General features: G+C 40.2%; 1 protein-coding gene across 2 annotated transcripts in view; it reads right to left on the reverse strand.

Moving 5' to 3' along the window:
* Positions 1-27,474, reverse strand: part of LOC105025892 (inactive N-acetylated-alpha-linked acidic dipeptidase-like protein 2) — a 311,906-nt gene that overhangs the window by 16,890 nt on the left and 267,542 nt on the right. For both annotated transcript variants that reach the window (XM_013134897.3, XM_020048731.2), the window contains exon 11: positions 15,580-15,669. In XM_013134897.3, coding sequence (XP_012990351.2) covers positions 15,580-15,669 — 90 coding nt within the window. The remainder of the gene's footprint in view (positions 1-15,579; positions 15,670-27,474) is intronic.

Genomic DNA, 27,474 nt, shown 5'->3' on the forward strand with positions numbered 1-27,474 from the left:
ATGGGTTGGATGCAGGAGGAATGGGCAGGTGTAAAGACCTAAGTGACTTTGACAAGGACCACATTGTCATGGCTTGATGACTATGTCAGAATATCTCAGCAAGCTCCTGGTCAGCATCGGTGAGTACCTACTGACAGTGGTCCAAGAAGGGACAAACCACAAACCGGCCACCGGGTGTTGGGCGCCAAAGGCTCATCGATGCGCAAGGGCAATGGAGGTTATCCCATCTGGTCCGAACCAACAGAAGGGCTACTGTGGCACAGGTCACAGAACATTTTAAAGATGGTTACAGGAGAAATGTATCACAATACAGTGCATTGCACCCTGCTGCCGATGGGGCTGCATAGCCACAGACCAGTGAGAGTGCCCATGATGAACCCTGTCCACTATTGAAAATGCCTACAATGGGCACGCAAGCGTTTGAACTGGACAACTGGGCAGAACGTTGTCTGGTCCGATGAGTCCAATTTGACATGGACGTCAATTTGACATGTGCCATCTACCTAAACATTGTTGTAGACCAAGTACACCCCTCCATGCCAATGGTACTCCCTGATGGCAGTGGCCTCCTTTTGCAGGATAATGCACCCTGCCACACTGCACACATTGTTCAGGAATGGTTTGAGGAACATGATGGTAGAGGTCTCCAAATTCCCCAGATCTCAATCTGATAGAGTATCTGTGGGATGTGCTGGACCAACAAGTCGGATCCACGGCGGCTCCACCTTGCAACATACAGGGCTTGAAGGATCTGCTGTCAATGTCTTGGTGCCAGATACCACAGGACACCTTCATGGGTCTTATAGAGTCCATGTCTCAGCAGGTTGGCACTGAGGGCTAACAGCATTTTAGGTACTTGGTCCAAATGTTTTGGGTCGTCAGAGTATATATCCTAATATTCATTTTAATTTGTTAGATTTATTCCAATCCAAAACTTGAAATCCAGATACTTAACCTGTGTCTGAAACAGGGAAAACAATTTTAGCTCCCTGACCCTAAAACTAGGCTTCAGTTCAGAGGGCTGAAACACTCTTTTAGGCACTCAATACCTAGGTTCAAGTGTGGATGCTAAATCAGTTTCATAGTGAAGGGCCTCAGACTGAAGATATGGTCACACAGCTGCCTGCTGTTGATGGCTGAACAGATGGTGCATACTAGTAACAGTGAGTTTCCTTCAGTTAAAGGGACAGTTTGCCAAAATTACAATGTGTCATTGGTTGTCTAAACGGTCCAATGAATGTCCTCTATTCATGCATGTTTTGTTTCCCTGGCAATGCTTCCAAATTTCATGTCAAGCTTCCAAGTGAATTTGTTGAACTCAACAATACATTGTTTATACTTTCGGGATGATTTGGAAAATTATGTGCGGGGAAAAAAACATTCCTCTGAATTTACTGGGATTTGCAAACTTGCTTTACCTTTACAGAAGAGGTAAAGCAAGGCATAGATTGCTGTCAAAACCTTCTCATAGATTGCTAACATGGTACAAAGAACAGAATGCCATTTTGGTGAAATATTTCTTTGTGTTAAGCAACTGTAAGTTTTTACAGAAAGATGTACAGGCATATTTAACCAAGAGTCAATCATTTGGTTGTGCAAATAACTAACACCATCTGCACATTAATTTAAACATAATTCAATTGGACAAAATAACAGGACAATATAAATAATCTGTCATTGACAGCCAATTATCCAGACAAATCCTAGCATGTCTGAAAGCAAATACCTTTACTTCCACCAATTGCAAAAACAGAAAGACAGATGCTGAAACAAACAGTGCCATTAGTATTTCTCACGTCATGTTCTACAGTCTACAAGACAAGGCCCTCATCATCAGTCTGGTCATGCACTGGAATACAAACTTGGGTGAGCGAGTGATTGTGTTCGGCTAGTGCTTTTTATCTACCAGAGTCCTGTTAGGTCACTCAGTGGAACTTATGGGGTGGTCTTTAAAGTAAGGGCTCCCAGAAACAGAATTTAATTAATTAACACTTTGACGACCATTGCTGATCCTTGTCTATCCATGCGATATTTCCAGGAAGATTGATTCTACATCTGGCAGTCTTTTGCTCCTGCCATTAAAATAACAGATGGCAAAGGGTTCATTAAGGGTTAAAGACAAACAAATACTAAAGAAGACAGATTGGGAATGACATGAGAATGTGAGCTTGTGTGCACAGCAATTATGTCACTGCTGACTGAGCATGATTAGCAAGTAGGCCTACATGAGCCTGTGCAATTGACGTGTAGAGAGTACTTTAGATTACAACTCCACACATTGGTTAGATAGGCAGCAAGTAAATATATTAAACAAAAGGGAGCAAAAAACTTTGTGCAACTTCATATTCTCCGAAATAAATCAGTTGCCAAAACAACAAAATAACAGCATCAGCTGTACTTGTTTCAAACACATTTTCATTTGAGTATTAGTTATGAAACATTTTTTGTGGTGTAGATATTTTCACATACAAAGCCCAAAATAATAACTTTATTTAAAATATCTGATTGGTTATTTGTGGAAAAATATAGAACAGATAATATCTTATTTAACAATAAATTGTATTTTCAAAGACCTTTTTGAAAGAAATAATACAAATAAAAGAATCTAATTTCAAATTTCTGGAAAAGACTAATCAATTAAAGAAGTAAATGATGAATCAATTCATTATTCAAGTTGATGTATCAACCAAGACAAACTTGGTTTTGGAAAATCACTCAGGCTGACAAAAAGTTACCCCTCTAAATTTCCTAAACAAACCTGAAGATGCAAGGACAGTAGAAAAACAAGAAAAGGACGCTAATTCAGACTATTGAGATGCACCCTACTCAGTCTTTCATGAAGGCTGTTAACCAAATGCCAATGTATTGATGTTGGGATCCAATCACATTACAGTTCTTCTGAAAGGCTTATCTTATGATAAAGGACTCTAGCTATATCTATTGATTAAAGTATTGGGCTGAACCTATTCTCAATGTATATTAATATTGATATATAACATGTAAGTATATTAATAATGTTGTTCAGAATTGGTTTCCAGTTCTACGTTAAGGCATCCACTGCCAAGTATATCCTTGCAAAAATGATGACAATGTCAGTCCTGGACTATGATGACAGTTTGCAGTATGTTCCTCAATAATACGAAGTTACTCAATAAATGACATGTAATTTAAAGCACAACCTTTGGTACCAAATAACTTACTAGTTCCTCGCTCTAATATTCTATGCTGGTCACTCCTAAAGCCTATACCTCCCTTTGCAGTTATTAATTTCAGTTATCTGCAGCCAATTATTAAAATAAATTGCAAACTACTCTGAAACTCGAAACCTCAATTCCTTCAATAAACTAACCAAGCTCAAGTGCCTGCTTAGCATCCATGATAACTCTACATGTTTTGTAGGATATACAGTGGATATAAAAAGTGTACACATCCATGTTAAACCTGGCATTTTAACAGGCGTGGGTAGACTTTATATCCACTGTAGTATCATTTGATGATTATGTTTACTTCCCTTGGAAATAGTGTTTCCAAAATGTTTTCTTTGGTTTTAGTAGTTTACATTATTTATGCGGTACTGTGTGTTGTCCAGTCGTCTTGTAGTTGCAAGCCTCTGGACAGGTTGTCTTTGTAAATGCGAATTAGTCGATTAAAGAACACTGGGAAAATAGGCGGGCAAGTAAACAATTCAAAGTCAGCTATAGAGAACCTATTGGCACTATATCGTACAAGACCCCAACCAAAGTCAGCACTGTATTTGTACATCATCAATAACATATTTGTAGATGCTGCTTTTGCACGTTTTATAGAAAACATTCTCAAGTAGGATGTTGATGAAGAGGAGGAAGGTCTGCAAACCTATAAGGTCCACTGATATTAGCTGTCACTAAATTTGCCATGCGCAAGAATAATGTTTCCTTGCTGATGCTGTGGACCTCCCAACCCACTTTGAGGTTGTGTGCAACATCATCAAAGCCAGCTACATAAATCCATGCGTGAAAGAGGACTGACTAAACAGCTCACAGCTCTACCGGGTAGAGTGGAAAGCTTTTCGAAAACATTACATTTACATTTGAGTCATTTAACAGACGCTCTTATCCGGAGGGACTTACAATAATGAGTGCATAAATTTCTATACTTTTTCGAAATAACATGAAAAGAAGCTGTTGACAAGCACCTGACCGAAGAAGCCATACCAGATATCCTCAGTCACGGATCCACACTTTAAAGTGGCGTGGTGCAATTCCACTGAGAAGGCAATCCTTACTGCAGACATCAATGATCTTGTCACAAAGTTAACTTGCATAAACACAGGGTGTCCCACATAGTGAGGACCCACTGCCAGCAAAGTCAATTGGACAAACTGTTTGGTTTCATGTGTAATGGGGAGAGACACAGAGCGGACAGAGAGTGTGTGTTCAGGGCCCTGGAGTGTTTTATTAATCAAAACAATGCAAGGTGAGGTGAACAAAAAAGGGAAAGCAAAGGTCAAACCCCATGTTTGGGGAGGCAGGTTTAATTTTGGGGCAGCAGCCCAGTGGGGGTTTGGGAGGAATGGGGGCTGGTGGTGATAGCTCTGGTGGAGTCTCTGGCACCCTCCATCTTCCAGCCTTGCCCTGTTCATCATCTTTGGTTCTGGCCTCAGATCTGAGCAGCTCCCCTGCCAGGGTCTTAAGAGGAGACAGGTGTTGTAGGGGCAGGGCTGGCCTAGCTTCCTGAATCTTATGTATGCTACCAGCATTTTCTGGGGCATGTTTGAGCCACACATGGAACACACGAATGAACTCATCACCCCTTATCTTCTACCAACTAATGATCCTCAAAATATGCAAACACATACCCAAAACTGAGCTATTGCTAAGTATCAGGGGTGAAAATTTGACATCAACTTTGGAAGGGACAATCACATGGCATTTCCTCAAGAGCAATTCCTGTGAGGCGCAACAAAAGTAGTGCTGTAATACTGTTTCAGTTTGTGCCATCGGTTTGCTCGCTACTGTAGCTCTGCAAATTCCGCTACACTGTGTGAACCCTATCAACATAAAATAAACTGACTGAATTAACCTCATGTTAGCTACATGCATTGAGTGCCTTTCAGACTGTAGACATGAACACTGTCACCTTGCCAGCTAAAGAACACTACATAACAAGCTTCTCTCATTGACTCGAGTTCAAACACCCGCAAATACTGGTTGTTGTTTCTGTAGATAGCTAGCAAACGAGTGGTAGAAGTAAAGAAACGTATGTCTAACATATCCTTTGTTTGAAGAACTTACAGAAAGTATGCCATCAACAACAGACTCCGTCATATTCCCACACATTACACACATTAGACTGGTAATTCGTCATCCAGAGTAGGCTCTCATCTCCATGCCCCTTTTTTGGGGAAACAAACCTGCGTCCCGTGTTGACAACAACAGAGTAAACAAGACAAATCGGCCATCTTCAGTTAATAACGTTTGTTATGCTGAAGAGTTGCTGTGTAGTTGGCTGCACCAACAATAAAACAAAAAACTCTGATCTCAAATTTCTTCCCCTGCTGTGTCCTAAAAAATATACTGATAGGCTTTATGGATCCAAGCCATACGAAGGGAAAACATTTATGTTTGTGGAAAACATTTCATATCTGTTAAGAGCTCACTTAGCTCATTTATATGCTATGGCCAACCAAAAATATTTGTATTTTCAAATACATTTGAATAATCAAATAAAGGTTATTTACATGCTTGTTTTGGTCTTGAAAATAATTTAATTTTGTATCAATCCTCAATGACATCTAAAATTAAGCATACAATAAAAGCCTACCTATTGTTAATGAATGGTGTTTAGTTTTTCAAAAACAAAACAGGACAAAATCCAAGAGTGGGTATAATATCTGGAAAAGTTGTGTACTGCAGAATGAATATAAATTCAAGTCAAGCATCTGCTAAAGACTGTGAAGGGCATGCATGCTTTAACATTCAGAGAAAACTTGGAGTTGGGTTTTAGCCAGGACTATAATCCAAGTCTCTTTTCTTCCTCCCACTACAAAGGAAAGGTTGGTATTAAAAGGATCAAATGCACTTTGTGGTTTTCAGAACCATATGGTCGCCCAGCAAACTCAAAGTGTGTTGCTAGCAAAGCAAGTATGCCTTTGCTAATGGTTGTCTCAAAATGCTGGGCCCAAACAAGTGCATAGAGTAATGGGTGGTTGAAGAACATTGCTGTCTTTGGATGTGAGCCTTTGTGTGCATGAAGCTAAACCGCATTTGGGGAAAGATGACAGCAATGCAAGTGTTTACTGTTCACAGATGAGAGTGCCGAAGTAGTGAGGTGGCCATTGGCATGTGCCAATGTATAAAGGATCTGCCTGCCACTGCTCCTGTCATTTACTATCATGAGACACCACTAGAGCAGAAGCCAGGATGACAGAACTCTTTAATAAACATTGCTGACAGGTCCCTGAGGAGTGGCAAGACCCAATCTCATATATAATTTCCTAAAAACACAATAAAATGCCCGCTGCCAATCATCCGTGCCTGATTGCCTCACTTTTTGATTCAGACTCCAATACACTTTTAGTATTCATCCACCCACCACACCGCACGCCTGCCCCCCAGACAGAATTGTGATGGATGAGCCAATCAGGATAGGCTGGGGTTTCATTTGACTAACATTCATTGCTAAGTCAGAGGTAGATCTGCTAGAATCCACCTCACATAATCAAGTGTTTCATTCTCCTTTATTATGAAAGTAATGTGAACTAACAGGGATGTTGGTGGGGAGCAGCCATGTTTTATTTTGTTTAGATACTGAATCATTAAATATATGGTAAAAACCCAAGACTGTTTTTTAAAGGTTTAAAGAGATTGCCCCTGGTGACTGCCACTGGAGGCATATCCCAACATCCTGGGGAAACAGAATTAGATAAAATAAGCTTGGCAAATAAAGGCAACTCTGATTTTGATTCCACGCATCAGGATAAGCCTTTAATGCTGACCACTAAGGGCAAATGTTAGTGCTGTTTCCATCTGCTGACGCATTGCTAGGGTACTGTCGAGCTGCAAGGACAACAGGTTGAATCCCAGTGCTAAGCAGTTGTTTAAAATAATCTTTCTTTTCACCCTACCCCAAACTTAACCTGTCTGAATTCATGAATGAATTTAACCTTTAAGCTGTTACAGTTTTAACCATATCTTACACTTTAATCAACTACACCAGTCAGAAAAAGAAACTAAACCTAACAGCCAAAACTCTAAACCTAAACAATGCTGAGTATTAGACAGACTGTGAGATCTTGCTGACTAACCACACACATTTAAATTTGTTTATCATGTGGGTGTGTGGTGATGTCTAAGGACTGCATATTTTCTCAAAACAGAAAAAAACTAAATGGGGGCCTCTGCTAATGAAAATTCATCCATGTATTCATCCATGTGTGCATGGACTGAGAAGAGTTGCGTTATGTTTAGTTAATTATTAATCACTTATGGGTTCTTTAAGGCATTACTTGCCTGTAAGCCAAATTCAGCGCATCGTGCTCAGTCTGAGAGCACAGACACTGTTTCCCCCTCTGGAGCAAATGCAGAGGGTGAACTCATGATGAGGATTTAGGTCTGCATATATCTTTAACAATTTCAATTTAAGTGCCATTTTGCCTAATTATAAATGCAGTTCAGGCTCTCTTACTTGGCTTTTGTAGCGCTTCTAAAAACACTGCAGGGTCCATCACTGAAGTGAGTTATATAGTAGTGCAGAAAAGGAGACTAACTTAAATTGCAAGAAAAACAGAGAAGACATTTGTTTGTGTCAAAGACCTGCAGACCCAATCCTAAAGAAAACGTAATGTGAATAAAAACACTTTTCTTTATATATTATTATGCAAACAATAAACACCATAGATGTCAGTATAAATCCGCTTGGTTGTCAGAGACAATCAACTTGATCCTGGAGGATGTTGATACCTTGAAGCCAAATGCCCCACAGCCAAAGTCTAAGTTCTTGTTGGATGAATGAGTACTTATACAAAACAGTTCCGGTGGGTAGAAATTAGAGGTCTTTTGTTCTTGTGCTCCTTTGTTTGTGTCTCAAGGTACGCCAGCCAGTAAAGAACTAACCCTAACAAAAAAACACTCTGGGAACTGATGAAGAAATCCAGGGCTCCAAAATATTAAAGTCTCCCTTATGTGTCAACTGGAGATGTTTCAACTTTCAGTGTGAGGATATGAAGAGGCCTAAGCAGAGCGGAGCGGAGAAGGGGGATGTTTAATCAGGAGCTGTGATGGATGAGCAGCGAGGCCAGGTTGGCCTGCCCAGGGAGCTGCCACTGCACTCTGCTACAAGAGACAGAGAGAAGGAGAGAGAGCAAGGGAGAGAGAGAAACGTCTGGACAGCACCGGATCTGCCGACAAATTACACTCCTCTATTACAATGCACGTCAAATGGGCCTGTGTCAGCTCTCATACAATGAGACGCCAGTTGTGTTAGCCAGGTGATAAAGGAGCTCGTCTGCGAGACTGCCATTAAAACACAGAGTAAAATCCCAGTGTGTCAGGGGAAAATTACTCCTTGACACCTCGTCATGTTATATATTAGGATGGAATAAACTTCCCTATTTAGGCTACAGCTTGAAGGGTAGAGTGGAGAGAATTTAGCCCAGACAGCGATCAGCTCAGTTTCCTGCTACCTGAAAAACTTTGAGCTAGCACGTTTTGTTGTCAAATATATTATAATATAAATGATATATAAATAATATATTTTTTTTATGAATCTAAATTTTTTTAAGTAGAGAAAACATCTTTGTTTTGAAAGTATAATGTTTTAAATATGCTTTGTAAATTCTGTGCGATGAACCCAAATCCCAACCCAAGAAACAATTTATCAGCCAATTTTATTAAATGGTTTCATACTCACATTTATGACAACATTTCCCTGGACTATTTGCGGAGGAAAAGGCAGAATGTAAAATTCACAAGTAAAGCTTTTGTGATTTCCCCTTCCCAGTCTAATGAACATCTTGGAGAGTTACACATGGCAGCACTGACAAAGAAACCAATAAATGACAATTAGTAGAGTAAGTCTGACAGAGCACTCCTGACGCATATTAATAGTCACTTTATATTAGTGAGAGAGACTGGCTTCATCCTTCACTGCACCTGTCTGCCAAAATTGAGCTCAAATAAAGTGAGTATGCATGTGATTTCCCTGACATGAAAAACAAAGCTGCACTTGCAATGCAGAGGCCAGAGTCACACATATTGTTGTCCGGACAGGCTAGTAGTCACATACCAGATCGTCTTACAATACTTACTACTTAACACCATCGGTTAAGTCCTCATGCTTTCTTTTTTTCTTCTCTGCTTATTGGTCTGGTAGAAGAGGCCTTGTCTGAGAAAGAGGTTATACAGCAGGACATTCAAGTGTGAATTCCTTATCTTTGCCTTAAGAAGACACAACAAACACGTTATCCAGATAACTGGGGCTATCAGCTTGAGATAAGGTTTGATCCAAAAGGAGGAGGGAAAAAAATGCCTTCATCCCTTTTTTTGCGCTTCACATTTAGCCCCACAGGGATCTTCTCAGAGTAATTCTAGACGATAACATTGAATCTCTTTCAGTGGTATCCAGCCTGGTGTGTCAGCATCACACGAGACACAGAAAAGATTGGCACTCTGATTGCCTTGCGCTGGCCGGCAGCTTAGCGTACCCGCCACGTCAACCTCTCTAACCCTTGTAACGCAGCTCGCTCCTCGCCAGTCGATCTGGAGGGGGGCAGGGGTTTTCAGGCTGTATACAAAGGGAGAGGTGGCAACAGAAGGAGACGTGGCATTGCCAGCAGCAGTCTCAGCATGTTACTGTGTAGCCAGAGGGTAAGAAATCAAGACGGCAATTTTTAATCTCCTTCCATTTCATGGCCTTGGCAGTGCGGTGGTCCGCCCCACCGTCTCCACTTGAATGGTGCTTTAGGGGATTAGCCTAACGAGGTGACAGACCTCTTCTCCATTGACTCCCACTGTTTCCTGCTATGCCCTCAAGGTGAGAAGTGAACGAAAGGAGCAAAGCAGTACATTGACTGTACTTAATGATGAAAACGATGGTCATTTCTGTCTTTTTCAATTGCTCTGGCCTATTCTCTGGTCTACCACTGCTCTGCTGGGTTAAAAAAGGACCTCACCTCTTGTCAGGAGGATTCTGATGAATGTTCTGTGATGCCACCTTTCAACAGCCTCGGATCAAAACTATCATTGACCGACGGCGTCACCTCCTTAAATGTATGATGGGAGGGATCTGATGGGAGGGATCAGTGAAAGGGACAGTATGGGGTTAGTACTAGGCATTAGGTTATCCAAGCAGGACCAGAAATCAACCTAAAGCAGAGCTTTCGTTTTTAGCTGCCTAGTTACATTTCCTCAGGCTGGATCAATAGATACTGTGTGCCTAGGAGTCCACCTCCCGTACTTCCTCCCTCCTCCCGCATTGCCATGCAGCCCCTGACAACCCGTCTCCTGAGTGACACACTGACTGTACATCCCAAGCCGCTCTGCCTTGCTGGGCTGTCCTATTCCCGTCAGAGGGCCGGGCTGCCGGGGAGAGTCTTTGGCAGCTTCATTTAAACATGTCACCCATCAGAAACAACTCCATCTGACTCTCCTCGCGTCGGCCGCCCGCTTCGGCTGAACTGCCTTCCTCACTAAACCCAGTCCCACAAGGTTGGCTGGGTTCTTTACCCACAGCCAGAGTTAATCAATCAAGGCTGTCCTGTTCCATTTTAACCACTGGGATAGTTATTTGTGGGGAATGTATGAGATAATTACTGTCTTTCCATTTCTGAGTCCCCATTTTCACCCAAAGTCTATGGTACACCACTACAGCAACAGAAGACACTGATTTCCTTTCTGTTGTCTGGAGGTCTGAGGCAGCAGTTGCTCACATAGGACAGAGGGGGACGTGACGTGAGATAAATGCCACGTCTGTCCTGTAGTGAGGGTGCCGGAGCAGAGGGTCCTCGTGGGAATCTCCACGCTCTGCTAATCCTCCGCTTCCTCAGCCATTCCCTGTCTCCATCAATCTGGCCTCTTCTGAAATAGAGGATCCGTGGCGGTTGATCTCTACCTCTTGGACCTTTGCAGCCCTTTACAGGGTCAAGGCGTTTCTTTGGACATACCGGCAAATAAGAACTATGTACATGGCATGTTGATGAAGAAAAAAAAAAGCACACACTGCCTTAGTTGTGTTCTCAACATCCTCGCTCTTCAGATGGGGCACTGACAATACTGAGGCATTTTAACCAAATATTTTTTTTTTTTTACGTCTGTGCAGACAAAGCTACTTTGATATTCCCAAGCCAACCAGGCTGACATGCAGTGAGGTCCACCACGGCCCAGGGCAGTTCCTCTGGAGAGCCCTGAGGTGGTTGTGCTGTGGTACAGCCTAACAGCTGGGACACACTGGCTGGGCTGATTGAGTATATATACATTTGGGGCCCGTGTGATCGATGCCAGCCCGCCATGCCAACTAGAAGGGAGCAGACTCAAACGCACCTCATCCTTTAAAAATGAGCTGCAGCACGGATTCCTGCTTCCACCCTGTTCCCCCAGCTGGAGCCAAAACCACACATGACAAATGAGGACGACAGAGGTAAGCTATGCACAGAATCCCCTTGCTGCCCGGCATACAACACAGGAAAAGTCCTTGGGGACAATAAAAAGAAGGTAGACATGGCTCCTTTGCAGCAGAGAACAAGCCAGAGAGCGTTCAGTAGGGGAATGGGGATAATGAAATGTGCACAAAAGAATTATCACAACTAATTTGCCTTCACGTATGTTATACGTGCCTTATTTAAGCATTATGCATAATGTTGTCGACAGAGGCCACGGATTTCATGGATTTTAGCAATGTTACCCAGTTATCAAAATCTGTATAATGTCAGGTGAATATTTAATTGGTTGAATAATAATAATGACAATAACAACAATAATAATAACTTATAATTTTGAGAGCCTATTTCATACTGTTAATGGCACAATATTTAGATTTTTTTTATCAATTTGTAGAAACAAGAAGGCCCTGAATCAGAAGGCCCTTAATCAGAAGGCCCTGAATCAAAAGGCCCCGAATCGTAAGGCCCCTAATCAAAAGGTCCCGAATCAAAAGGCCCTGAATCAAAAGGCCCCGAATCAGAAGGCCCCGAATACGAAGGCCCCGAATCAAAAGGCCCTGAATCTAAAGGCCCTGAATCTAAAGGCCCTGAATCTAAAGGCCCTGAATCGTGTATACAAAGACCCTGGATATTAAGGCCCTGGATACGAAGGCCCTGAATCAGAAGACCCTGAATCGAAAAGGCCCTGTATACGAAGGCAATGAATCAAAAGACCCTGAATAGAAAGGCCCTGTATACGAAGGCCCTGAATCAGAAGACCCTGAATCAAAAGGCCCTGAATCGAAAGGCCCTGTATACGAAGGCCCCGAATCATGTATACAAAGACCCTGGATATTAAGGCCCTGGATACAAAGGCCCTGAATCAGAAGACCCTGAATCAAAAGGCCCTGAATCGAAAGGCCCTGTATACGAAGGCCCCGAATCATGTATACAAAGACCCTGGATATTAAGGCCCTGGATACGAAGGCCCTGAATCAGAAGACCTTGAATCAGAAGACCCTGTCACCAATGCTTTACAGGGTTGTGACTGGTATGGCCAGTCTGATGACTGCATGGTGTGCTTCATTTATTTATCGTTATTTGAACAGGGAAGTTGACTGAAAAAAAAGATATCTATTTGGAAACTCCAAAGAGGATTGGGTGGCCATGATGATATGAAGCCCAGATTGGAAATGTGGCCATGACATTGGGGTTAACAACCCTACTCTTACTACCAGTGCCATGGGATATTTAGAGACAGAGGACACCTGTTAACATCCAAAACAAAACACCCCTACACAGAGTGCTCCCTACTGGCCCTCAAACACCACTTCCAGTAGCTGTCTGCCATCCAAGCACCAAACAGTAGAAGTTTTTGAGGCAAACCGGCAGTGGGATGCAGGTTGATGATAGCGGAGAACAGTTCTCAAACCTAAAGGTGAGACTGAATAAAACAGAGGTGATGTGAGGTATCACGTCATATCATAAACCACTGTTTTGTAAAGTCATCCTTTTGAATCATCAAACATCTAGAATTCTGCAAAGTGAGTTATACTGAAATATCATTCTGTCATGGAAACCTAAGATGCCGGTCATATTTGAATGAGCTCTGTATTCACAAAAATGAAACTCAAAACAGTCAGTGGCAGCTATGTGCTCATGACTGAACACGTTCCTAAACAAAACATTATGACACACATTTCACAGATGGGAAAACAGTGGCCACATCACGATAATGATTATTGTGACACATTTGGATGGTGAAAGATCCAATTCTTCTTATGGAGAACACTTCCAATGACAAAAAATGGATTTGGCTATGTTCATATGTGGCCATGTGCAATGTAGAAGCTGGCAAACATTTGTGAAATTCTAAATGCCATCTCATGCATTTGCTGCAGGGAAGCACCAAGATATTTTCCCATGATAACGTCGAGAAACAGTGAGATGATACGGTGACTTGAGCATCTGGGGATTAAAGCTAGCTCCAGCAGTGCTGAAGGTGAACCTGTGTACATACATAGCAGCAGATTCCTCAAGGCAGGAAAACAATTATTTGTGGTTGAGGATGTGGCCCGGAAGTTGGAGTTGAGTTTTCACAGAGATGTTTTGCTTTCTTCTCTCTTTGGCTGTGTGGATTCAGCAGGCATGTATCACACACTGTGTTAAGTCCCCTGATAAGACAATCTTGCCTCGTCAAAGACTTTCTGACACTACTGTGGCAGCACTGTATGTGTATGCGTGTGTGTCTGTGTTGAGTGTCACAGTCACCAGCCAGCTTTCTTTTCTCTTTGTTATTCAGTAAAGTATCTCAACCAAAATATGTTATTTTGACATCTCTAACTCTGTCCTCTGAATTCCAAATCACAGCCGACGGCTCTTGCATTCAAACCCCAGTGCACTCAAATGGTCCCAATGACCGATTTTACGATGAAGTTAAGGAATGCTCACCCTTCACAATGTGAATATTTAAACTTGAGAATAACATTTCAAACTGCCTCTTTTTATTTGCACTATCCCCTTTATCACTTGCCATCCTACTAACATTGCTCAATGTTTTATGTCATTGCCTTCTTTTTCTCAGCTCCTAACACTCCACACAAATAATATGTGGCACATTACATTATCTCCAAGGCTATGATGAGGTGCTCTAATGACAGCCATATTTCTTTCTGCCACTATATTTGTGGCCTTCCTTGCTGGAGACCAAAAAAAATGTTTAGAAAAGCCACTGCTTTTTTTCCTTTGTTTTGGGCGGTTTTTATCCTCCCAAAACACCAACCTGTCCTCCCAAAGACAAAAAGCAGGTAGGTAGAAAAATGAGCTCTCAGGAGCCCGGCTTCAGCCGAGCAGTCAGTGTCTGGCCAAGATGAGAACGACTGACTGCTGGCTTTTAATAAAACCAACCACTACAGTACACTGGGACAAATACACATCCACATACACACAAAATCACACACATAAATACATACATAAACATTCACACATAGAAATTGAGAAACACATAGAAATACCCAGTCCCAAAGTTCTAGTTACAGACAACACTGATACACAGTCCTTAATTATCAAAGTGGCGTGAGGCGGCAACTTGGGGGATAGGGTCACAGAAAGATCTGAACATCAGTCTGCTCACGGGATAACTGTCAGTCTTTCCGTAGCCAAAGATGGTATGCTGTTTGTTATGTGTGTGTGTGTGTGTGTGTGTGTGTGCGCGTGTAAGTATATGTGTATATGAGAGAGACAGAATTTAAGGGTGTGTGTTTTTTTCTCTATGTCTGTGTGTGTGCCTGTGTGCGTGTGTGTGTTTTCTATGGCCGATCATGTGTGTGTGCATTTGCTTACTTTGTCTGTGTGTGTAGAATGAAAGAGTGAGGACAGAAAGGGATATGGACAGAAAGTATAGGGAAGCAATATAAGACAGAAAAGACTCCCTTCTTTTGGATACTGAGTCAAACTGCTTCAGACATCTTTCCTCTACACACTGTCTTAAAGTGTTCATCTTGTTCCAACAAATAAAAAATATGTAAAACATAAAATAAAAAACAGAGAAAGATGTTTGCATTACACTGTAATATTCAGGTATACTAACAGCAAATCAGTTTGACACTTTAGAGACAAAAATGTGGGCACATTTGCAATGATGAATGAGAGTCTGTGTGCATGACCGGAAAGCAATTCAGGCTTAAGCCTAATATCTTCTTTGCATTAAAATGGAGAGCTGAACGGTAAGCAGGATGCACACTGTATCAAGGTTAGCTTCTAACTAGCCACTGCCTCAAGGTTTGGCTCAGAGAACCAAAACAGACAAAATAGTCTGACACCACAGAAAAAAAATCCTGCTGAAACCATATTCCATGTCTACACTACCTGCTAGTTCCAATTAAGCGTGTCTCCTTACCGACCCACTGAATTAATTTGTTTGTTTTTTACATAGTGCTTATATGTATATGGGTGCTTCATTTTACCTTAGCAATAGTTTCATGGAATTTGAAGAGAGGATCCATGGTTTCTGGTGACTCAGCAGAAAAAAAGGCTTCAGAGAGGAAACCGCTTTTCTGAGGGGAAAAAACAAAATGGCATATATCAGACTATAATGCATTTTGATACAACTATTGGATTTGGTCAAATCATCACAGCTAATACACGTAATATATAATTATATAAAGTATGCTTTTACCTTCGGTTTTCATCCATAGGGTGTCTAACAGTATGTGACTTGATAAATTGTTGTGAATATTCTGGGACTATTTGATGTTAGACAAGTCTAGGCTTTTGCAGATATTTTCAGTTGTTATTATGATTATTATTCAGTTTTTAACCCTCATAGCAAGAGCTTAACGGCATGCATGGGAGAGTCAAAGTCGAGATGTGTCATCTGATGCATATCTCCCCAAGCTGTTCTCCTTCTTATCACACTGCTTGCTCAACCAGGAAGTTGATGTGAATGCTGGAGGTGAACAAGTTCCCCAAGCAACAACTAAGATGGAACTTTATGGCATCTGACCTAACACAAGGAGTCACTAAAGCGGGATAAAACAGGATTCAAACACCAGGCCACAATGACACAGCTGTACTTAGACAACTGCTTTTTACAGTCAAGTATATCTCTCCAGGCCACAATTGATCTTTGACTAATGCCATTTATTCCTACTGTCAATAATTGTATGTTATAACTTCAAATAATAGTTGTGTCCACTTGAGAATTGCGATAGGTGATTAATTGCTATCTACAGTGGGGAGAACAAGTATTTGATACACTGCCAATTTTGCAGGTTCTCTCACTTACAAGGCATGTAGAGGTCTGTCATTTTTATCATAAAAATGACAGACCTCTACATGCCTTAGAGTCTGTTGATTGAGTGTGTGGACAGTTGTTTTTTATACAGGTGACGAGTTCAAACAGGTGCAGTTAATACAGGTAATGAGTGGAAAACAGGAGGGCTTCTTAAAGAAAAACTAACAGGTCTGTGAGACCCGGAATTCTTACTGGTTGGTAGGTGATCAAATACTTATGTCATGCAATAAAATGCATATTAATGTTATAAAAATCATACAATGTGATTTTCTGGACTTTTTGTTTTAGATTCCGTCTCTCACAGTTGAAGTGTAACTATGATAAAAATTACAGACTTCTACATGCTTTGTAAGTAGGAAAACCTGCAAAATCGGCAGTGTATCAAATACTTGTTCTCCCCACTGTAAGAGCCAACATCTTTTTATGCCTGCAGTGCTGCCAGCCAGAATAAGACGTCACTAACAGATTGAATGATTCAGGTGGCTGGTGTTAGGTGGAAATGAAAAAAATCATATTTACATTCAAGCTCTTTGAAATAAGTGTTGCAACTTTCTCCCGGAAGCCATTTAAATCCTGTATCCCAACCAGTTATGCCTCCTGTATTTTAATATAGAAAAACGGAATAGAAAATAAACACTGAGTGAGGACGTTAATCTCTGGCTATGCAATGTTAGACAGGCAGTGCTTAGGGAAGCAAATAATGGTAGCAAGCCTTGTTTTCACATGCACTTTGAATTGGGCCTTGCTTGACTGTTAAATCTGTTATTGTAGCTAGCAAACAAGCAGCATTGCAGTAGTCAGATATGATCTGAATTACTACCACAGCTGGGACATTCATTTTGCTTTTGCACCACAAAGTACACTTTTATGAGAAACGTCAGGCCTTGAATGCTAGGTACCTAAAGATAGCTAGCAGGGATTTAGTTAGAAATGCTGCTACCAAGGATAAATTTGCTAGCAACACAGCAAACTGTTTAGCTAGTTAGGTAGGAAGTGGGATTGAGTATCAGGGCTCTGGTTCTCTTCAGAATGTGCGGTCTCTTCAAACGTATTCTCACTCACAAACTAATTAAAAGAGATAAAACTCCTGATAAAACCTAAAAGGGGCTTCTCTCTCATCTCTACTTCATGCATTTTGGCTAAACTACATTCCTGACGTTGCAGTGAAATTTTGCTTTCACTGCAACCAAGACGTTAGCAGCAGGTCCTTTAATTTCTGTAAGTTGGCGAGGTTGGGCCTCCATGAATACGACTTGTTTGTCCAGCACATCCCACAGATGCTCGAGTGGATTGAGATCTGGGGAATTTGGAGTCCAAGTCAACCACTTAAAACGTGAACAATTCAATTGAAAAACAAACAGAAATCTTTGAGGGGGAAAAATGAAAAATAATAACTGGGGATGTGGCTGTGTTCAGAATTAACCAATCACATTCAAACTCATGTTAAATAGAAGTCATTACACACCTGCCACCATTTAAAGTGACTGATTAATCATAAATAAAGTTTAGCTGTTCTAGCAGGATTTTCCTGACATTTTCTTAGTTGTATCTCAGAACAAAAGCCATGGTCCGCAGAGAGCTTCCAAAGCATCAGAGGGATCTCATTGTTGAAAGATATCAGTCAGGAGAAGGGTAAACAATTATTTCCAAAGCATTAGATATACCATGGAACACAGTGAAGACAGTCATCATCAAGTGGAGAAAATATGGCACATTACCAAGAACTGAACGTCCCTCCAAAATGTATGAAAAGAAAAGAAGAAAACTGGTCAGGGAGGTTACCAAGACAATAAGGGAACTGCAGGAATTTTTGGCAAGTACTGGCTGTGTGCTACATGTGACAACAATCTCCCGTATTCTTCAAGACGCAAGACGGAGGCCTTTTCTTACAAAGATAAACATCCAAGCCCGGCTGAAGTTTCAAGTCTCCCAAAAGCATCTGGGAAAATGTGTTATGGTCTGATGAAACCAAGGTTTAAATTTTTGGCCATAATTTCAAAAGGTATGGTTTGGCACAAAACCAACACTGCACATCACCCAAAGAACACCATACCCACAGTGAAGCATGGTGGTGGCAGCATCATGCTTTGGGGCTGTTTTTATTCAGCTGGAACCGGAGCCTTCAGATACAACAGTTCCAAATTCCAGGTAATTTTGGCACAAAACCTTCAGGCATCCGTTAGAAAGCTGAAGAGGATGTTCACCTTTCAGCACGACAACGACCCAAAGCACACATCCAAATCCACAAAAGCATGGCTTCACCAAAAGAAGATTAATGTTTTGGAATGACCCAGCCAGAGCCCAGGCCTGAATCCAATTGAACATCTTTGGGGTGATCTGAAGAGGGCTGTGCACAGGATATTTGGAGCACTTTTGCAAAGAAGAGTGGGCAAATATTGCCATGTCAAGATGTGCCATGCTGATAGACTCCTACCCAAAAAGACTGAGTGCTGTAATAAAATCAAAAAGTGCTTCAACAAAGTATTAGTTTAAGGGTGTGCACAATTATGCAACCAGGTCATTGTGAGTTTTTTATTTTTTCCCCTTAAAGATTTCAGTTTGTTTTTCAATTGAATTGTTCACGTTATAGGTAACATTAGATCACAAGAACCTGGAATTTTAACAGGGGTCTGTAGACTTTTTATATCCACGGTACACACACATATATTGCTTTTTAAAACAACTGGGACATTAGTTAATCTACTATAATTTATTCAAATGTTCAGTTAAAGTTTCTGGCAGTGGTTTTATCTAAGGAATAAATTATATTTACTCCCAAACATTTAAAACGAGAAACAACTGGGAATCTATTACATCGGAGAAGTCATCCTCAAATGAAGTCTAGCAAGTCTGTAATGTTGATTGTGTTAGATTAATTTTATAAGTTGACATGAAGCTGAAATTATCAATGATGTTCAAGTCATTTGGGAGCGATTCAGATACATTGTCCTAATATAGTGAAACATAGTATAATGGGATTTAGTGATTAGTGATTGGTGTAATTGCCTTCGATTGACAAATTGCCAGGGCCAGGGGTCCCATAGACAGTAAATATAGCAATGGAGAAATTGAATCCCTAGTCAGCTGTTTCTGGTGATTCTGATGAGGAGAAAGGAGCAGATATTGCCTGCTTTTACTATGGCTTAGGGATTTGCTTATATTCTTATAATCATATTGATGAAATTGGAACCATGTCCCAAATGTTCCAAAACTGCTTATTCTGCACAGAGAGATATAAAAACCCAGAGATTTGTAGTTTCTGATGTAGCATGAAATCATTTTGGACCAATTTGGGTACGTATTGAGATGGGATGACAGCGTTTTATCAACAGAAAGTGGAATTTCTGCATTTATCAAAGATAGTGTGGATATTGGCTGGGATCAGATACTTCATAAAGGCAAATTTGGTACATTATTCACATCTATCCCAAATTAATCTTAAAGAACAACTATGTCAATAATTCATGCAAAAAGTGGACCTTAAATATTCCAATAAAATATAAATAAACATTTGATGTAATGTTGTGTCATTGAGATAATTGGCATTCATTCATGCTGTTCAAGTATATTTAAGTTCACTGATAGGTGGCTTTCTTTTATTTCTCTACTTATGTATTTGCTGAAATAATTCTTCTTATAGGAAGAATATGTTTCAGATGGTGCGGATGTACTTTATTATCATTGAAGGCATAAAATTTTTTTAAGATACATGTAAGATTGTTTTTTCAATTTTCTTAACACTATTAAGGCTTTGGGAAACGCCTAGGCCTAGAAGGTACAAAATATGTTTCAGATGGACAACTGAATCTAAGATTCCAAATTATCTAGTGTACAATTAAAGGTCATAAGTTAGCAAGGAGGAATTTTTTTCTGACAAATGGTAAAATCCCTACGATTAAAATTAATGGGAAGGGGTAAAATACATAGTAAAGAAACAGAGAAAGCTACAATTGCTGCACTGCTATGACATAGCATATTTACAACTCTAGGGACATATACCTTAATAAATGTCAGTATAAAACATTGTCAGTTCAAGCAAGCCCCAATGGCCCAAATGTGGGTGTTAAAAACCTACATAATTTCGTCCCTCCAGGACTGGATTTGAATTGCTTGTGGTAAGGAATCGTAATCTACTGGTTTGTCTTTATTATATGCTTGGTAAAAATGAACATTTCTGTCATAAATGTTTTGGAAAACATTTGGAAATCTTAAATCAATTTTATTTAATAAAACATTTGGTGCACTAAGACTTTTGAATGTAAATCCATTGGTTACATTCAATGCTACCACTTCAAAGTGGCCTACTGTAAGTCTGTATGCATCAGAGCATCTGCTAAATGACTAAAATTAAAATGTAATGATCTGAGGCCGACACTGAAGTATTTTCTCTTGTATGGCACAACAAAAAGGCCATTACGAGACAAAGCCAAACCCTTTCAGGGACACACCACCATCAGGTCGTTTTGTTCAGCTGTTTGGGCAAATGCTCGACGTGTCCCCAAAAAAATAATACCTGACAAAGAGATTCAGCCTCCTCATGCAGCATCACCAACTTCTCAGATTCAACATCTAGATTTTTCAGACCACTTAGCAGCACACAGAGGTGGCCAGTAGTGGAGTAACATAAAAGACATCTAGCCGCAGCCATCTAAGGTTATGAGGGAGAAAAGGGGTGAGTCACTCTTGAGCCATCAGCCACAGCAGAGCCAGGCTAACAGTTGAAGTGTCTCTCTCCCCCTCAGCCATCACACCGCTCGCTGACAGATTTTAAAAAAATTATGGAAGTAGCAGCTCTCCATCATTGAGATACATTGGCTAGGCAACACTGAGAATACAACAACTTAGAAGTTTATAAGTGCTTACTCACAAACACACACCCAAACACACACTGTGACACATGTGCATCAGACAACACACCATTCACAGAAACACATCTAAAGGCCATTGTGAAACCTCCAGAGCATAACACATTGCAAGAGTATCCATGAGCAACTGAGTAGCACTCTACTATAGTAAATACTTTGTGTAGGTGAGGAATATGAGCAAAACATTGATTCAATGTACAGACCGAGCACCATTAATGACAACACTTATAGCACCTTTTAGTTACAGTTCTTTCAATTTTTCTGTAAGTGGACTGTGGAGTACTATCATCAGGAGACTTCCTGTATCTGTTAGGCGCCCTCTAGTACACTTTACACTTTTCTAGGTGATGTGCTGCATATTACAAGGTGCCTAAAAAAGGACAATAACTAAGAGCTTCCACCGATAGGATTCTTTACATTTGATTGTTCCTTGAATTCTTTTGCACACAAAGAACAGCAGGAGAATGACAGAGGAAACAGCAGTAGAGTGAATTTGCTACGATGAAACAACACGTGCACTGGAGTCAGCAGTGCAGACCTTAGGGCCACTGCAGTCCACACTAACTTGTTGATTAAGTTGTTTTTAAGAACATATAAAATGTACATACACGCACTGGAAAGTAGAATTTTTTCACATATTAAATTCTGACCACATTCATTGATAAATGTAACCCAAGTGTTCTTAGAAACCATTTAAACCAATTAAAATAAACAGATTTGTAATTTCCTTATGCAGAAAAAGTTACTTCACCCCTAAATTTAACATAAATGGATAAAGATAGAATCAGGCACACCAAAACAGATGAAAATGACTAGAAAATCATTAAAGAGTCACTTTCGAGGTTCCAGCTCTCCATAAAGATTATAAGCTTGGTCTGATTTACTTTGTGGTAACATGCCAAGAGCAAAATAACTATTCAACGCCCTCCCGGGATAAAGGTTATTGATTCCCATGAGTCCGGAAGGCGTTACGAAACCATTTAAAAATAATTAGAAGTACAGTGGGGCAAAAAAGTATTTAGTCAGCCACCAAATGTGCAAGTTCTCCCACTTAAAAAGATGAGAGAGGCCTGTAATTTTCATCATAGGTACACTTCAACTATGAGAGACGAAATGAGAAAAAGAAATCCAGAAAATCACATTGTAGGATTTTTTATGAATTTATTGGTAAATTCCTCGGTAAAATAAGTATTTGGTCAGCTACAAACAAGCAAGATTTCTAGCTCTCACAGACCTGTAACTTCTTCTTTAAGAGGCTCCTCTGTCCTCCACTCGTTACCTGTATTAATGGCACTTGTTTGAACTTGTTATCAGTATAAAAGACACCTGTCCACAACCTCAAACAGTCACACTCCAAACTCCACTATGGCCAAGACCAAAGAGCTGGTTGCTGGGCCAAAACCAAAAGGACACCAGAAAGAAAATTGCAGACCTGCACCAGGCTGGGAAGACTGAATCTGCAATAGGTAAGCAGCTTGGTGTGAAGAAATAAACTATGGGAGCAATTATAAGAAAATGGAAGACATACAAGACCACTGATAATCTCCCTCGATCCAAGGCTCCACACAAGATTTCACCCCGTGGGGTCAAAATGATCACAAAAATAAAAAATCCCAGAACCACACGAGGGGACCTAGTGAATGACCTGCAGAGACCTGGGACTAAAGTAACAAAGGCTAATCAGTAACACACTACGCCGCCAGAGACTCAAATCCTTCAGTGCCAGATGTGTCCCCCTGCTTAAGCCAGTACATGTCCAGGCCCGTCTGAGGTTTGCTAGAGAGCATTTGGATGGTCCAGAAGAGGATTGGGAGAATGTCATATGGTCAGATGAAACCAAAATAGAACGTTTGGTAAAAACTCAACTCGTCATGTTTGGAGGAGAAAGAATGCTGAGTTGCATCCAAAGAACACCATACCTACTGTGAAGCATGGGGGTGGAAACATCATGCGTTGGGGCTTTTTTTTCTGCAAAAGGATCAGGACGACTGATCCGTGTAAAGGAAAGAATGAATGGGGTCATGTATCGTGAGATTTTGAGTGAAAACCTCCTTCCATCAGCAAGGGCACTGAAGATGAAACGTGGCTGGGTCTTTCAGCATGACAATGATCCCAAACACACCACCCGGGTAATGAAGGAGTGGCTTCGTAAGAAGCATTTCCAGGTCCTGGAGTGGCCTAGCCAGTCACCAGATCTCAACCCCACAGAAAATCTTTGGAGGGAGTTGAAAGTCTGTATTGTCCAGTGACAGCCCCAAAACATCACTGCTCTAGAGGAGATCTGCATGGAGGAATGGGCCAAAATACCAGCAACAGTGTGTGAAAACGTTTGACCTCTGTCATTGCCAACAAAGGGTATATAACAAAGTATTGACATTAACTTTTGTTATTGACCAAATACTTATTTTCCACCATAATTTACCAATAAATTCATAAAAAAATCCTACAATGTTATTTTTTTTATTTATTTTTCTCTCATAATTGAAGTGTACCTATGATGAAAATTACAGGCCTCTCTCATCTTTTTAAGTGGGGGAACTTGCACAATTGGTGGCTGACTAAATACTGGCTGACTAAAGACACGACTGACGTTTGCAATAAAACACCTGGGTAAATACCGAAACTACTGGAACAATCTACTCTGTACAGACAAGTCAAATGCGAGCTGATTGGCCATAATGCACCAGAACGGGCAACAATTCCTCCCAGTCGATGTGAGAGACTGATTGTCAGTTTTAAGAAATTACTACATTAAGGAGTTATATGTTCTCCCCTATGAAATTGCATTTCGATAGATTTTTTTATTTTTTTAATAAATGACTGCAAAGGATTAGCTTTCAGGGTCATTAGGCTATGTTTATTAGTCAACAGTGTTGAAGTGAGGATTGGATATCCCAAAGTCCCAAAGCAACACCAAAACATGAATGAAAATGTCCTCCTTAATTTTCTTTCAAAGCTTCATTTTGTTTTCTATAAATATAAAGATGGTATACATTACCAAAAATCTAAAATTATTTCTCATCTATCCATAGGAGATTATTTTTGTAGGATTGTGGCATGTTCAAGTGTGTTTTGGCAAAATGCAGTCAGGTTTTCTTATGTCCCTCTCTGAGCAGTAGGATCATCCTGGCTCTCCTACCACCCAACCCTGTTTCATTGAGTTGTCTACACATGGTGCGATATGAAACTGTTATACTTTATGTTGAAGTTCTTTTCTCTATTCAAACTGGGTAAATAATTGATTCACATATTGCAGTCACCGAATATTCTAAAGGAAAGGAGACTCACCGGCCCAAAATCTGATTCTTTCTGACTAAAAGATACCAATTATATTGTCTGGGCCATTTTGGATTTTTTTGTTGAACAATTTAGTCAAGTTGAGGAAATTATTCAGAATTTTTTTTTTTAAACTTCAAACCAAGATAACAGATGTTCAGATACCAATATTGTTACACATTTCAACAATTTGAATGAACAAAAAACAAAAAATGTGTGAAGTGAATTCTTTTTTTTCAAGTAAAACATTTACGGTTAGTATAGCCTTAAATCTTTAATGTTGGTATAATAGATTGATTGGCCAAGAAGCATGATCATTTTGAATAGAAACCTCTGCATCCCCATGGCTCTCATTCAAACCCATATAAACTTTTAGAAATTTTAAATGCTTATCATTACAAAAGTAAACATAGAATTGAAGCAAGTCGGACCAGTTAAAACATGTCAATGTTGTTTTGGAGTTGATCGCTTGAAACATGTAGGAGGAGATAACCACAAAAAAAAAAAAAAATTGGGGCATATTTACATATTGTTATAATTAAAAAAGTAGAAATCCTAACAAAAACAACCTTTTCAGGCACTCTACATCGGCGTAGTGTGGACATTTTAGAGTTGTTTTTTTGTCAATCAGTTAAATTGTTTATGCTGTAGGAAGGTCAGAATGAATATAACAATAATATCAAGAAGCAAAACAAGAAATCTAAAGTCATGCCTGCTTATAGGCAAGCCCATATGATGAAGTCTATAACAACAAAATGTGGATAAAGTGAATTAGTCTGAATTATTATATTATAGAGAGGAAAGGTGGCGAGTGGGTTCAGGAGGTGGCGTCAAGTGGTTGATCTCCTGTTCTGCTGATGACTGTAGCTCTGTTCTGCATCAGCAGCTCATCCTCTAGATCCCCTCAGAGATAACAAGCAAACACTAAAAAAGCAGGAGGGCTGTAGGTCAGGAATGAAAAGCAAGAGCAACAAGACTCTTGGCTCCTGTCCTGACCATACAAGTGGGTCACTGAGTTCTGGCTAAGGTTACTGGGCCACTGGCATTTAGACTTACACACTAATAAGAATTCACTATTTTGGTGGTGGAGAGAAGAAAACTCACTGTTTATGTAAGCTGGAAAATTAAGCTTTGAATAAAGTAATCAGCGTGAAGCTGTAGATCACCCTCTCCAAAAGTCCCAAGCTTTGAAGCGCAGGATACTCTGGCTGGGAGTGCTTTGAGCTGTTTAGTGCAACATCATTTCCCAGCAACCAGAACTAATGGGCTATTGTTGGCAACAAGGACATGAATATTCATTCACAAAAAAGAGGGGAATATTCAGAGCCATTAAAACGGCGAGGCAGGGGTGGAGAGAAGGATCAGCTGTCGTTTCACGCAGCTATCACTAATTTAATCAACCGGGAACTTCAGAGTAAAAGTTAATGTAGTGAGTTCAAGTGATTCAAATAATTCCATAAGAATAGTGCCAGCCACATAGAAAAAGGTGAACCTATTCGCTTGTGGAAAAAGAGGACAAAATAAATCAACGTGGTCAAGTTTATTTCCACTCCAGCTGCATGTTCATTGATTGCTTTCATATAAACTTATTGTAAGGTAAGTCTATCCAAAATAAATTTCAAATGCCAGCATTATTCACAGGATATACCATTAAAGGAGACATTTGTAAGATTTCAAACCATTCGAGCTATTCAAAAGGTACCAATTGTATAGCCACATCTGCAACCTTCCAAGCTGGCTATGGAGTGAGCTTACGATATGTTCTTAACTCCATTACATAGTTATACCATAGTTATATATATGGATAGGCTATAAGATGTTTATTCCAAACTAAACGTTGTATAACAATTGCCAAACTAGCTAGTTGTTTTATAGTTAGCAGGTTAGGCAATCTAGTAGTGGGCTAGTGTCTATATTAATTTATAAAAATTTCCTTTATATCAAATTATTCACAGTTGTTGAGCAAGTCTCCCTCACTCAACACTATGTGTTAAGTCTGATTCTCTTACAGATGCATTCTGTCCATTGAGTCCAGTGAGCAGCGTCTTTGCACGTACTCTTTCAATGGAGTCAGTAGGCCTACTTTTTGTCCATTTCAACTTCTTTATTATGGTTTCCATGGCTTCTAGGTTTGTTAATCTAAAGAGATTTGTGTAAAAAAATTTGTTTGGTAATAACATTTGCATATTGTATCTATTGCTCTATCATTGCAACAACTCCCAGAGGATTGGGGAGAGTTATGCTTTCCACACGGTTCATCCTAACCAGGAAGTTAATGGGTCAACATGTGTGAGGGCATGCTCATTCATCTGAAGTCCTCAGTTAGCTAGAACAGATCAGGAAAGGATCAAGACTCACCGCTCCTAGTGCCATGCTGTTTAATTTGCAACACCCATAAGGCATCCCAGCCACTTCTCCGTCAGTCAAGACTGCAAACCAAAACATAGCTTTGTGCTACAAAAGAGTGCCTTAGGTTACCTGGTAGGACCCCAAACATACTATTTTGCGCATTTAAAACCATGCACCAAAGATAGCATTATTTCCAAATTGTGGGACTAATGTGCATTGATTATTCACACGCAACATTTCTACGTGCAAGATGGTGTTGTACAGAGTAAATGTTTAGCCCAATTATAAAGCATTCAATTGTAACAGAAGAATGGCAGATTACTTAAATGGAATGATTAAAAAGTGAATGGTTAATCTATCTTATCAAGCTAATAATGGACTTTGATGAGAGTGCAAACCACAGCATGGTGGTTATGTTTCTGTTTTACTTTGTCCCTCACACAGCTTTGCCTTGGGGTCTTCTTGATAAACCTGGCAATGACTTGATGATAAACTTAAGTCTCATAGCCTCACCTTGCGTTTGACAATTAAGACAATGTTGCACAATTTGCTAATGAAAAAAAGGTTCAAAATCT

This window comes from Esox lucius, chromosome 8 (assembly GCF_011004845.1).
Source record: "Esox lucius isolate fEsoLuc1 chromosome 8, fEsoLuc1.pri, whole genome shotgun sequence".
NCBI classification, from domain to species: Eukaryota; Metazoa; Chordata; class Actinopteri; order Esociformes; family Esocidae; genus Esox; species Esox lucius.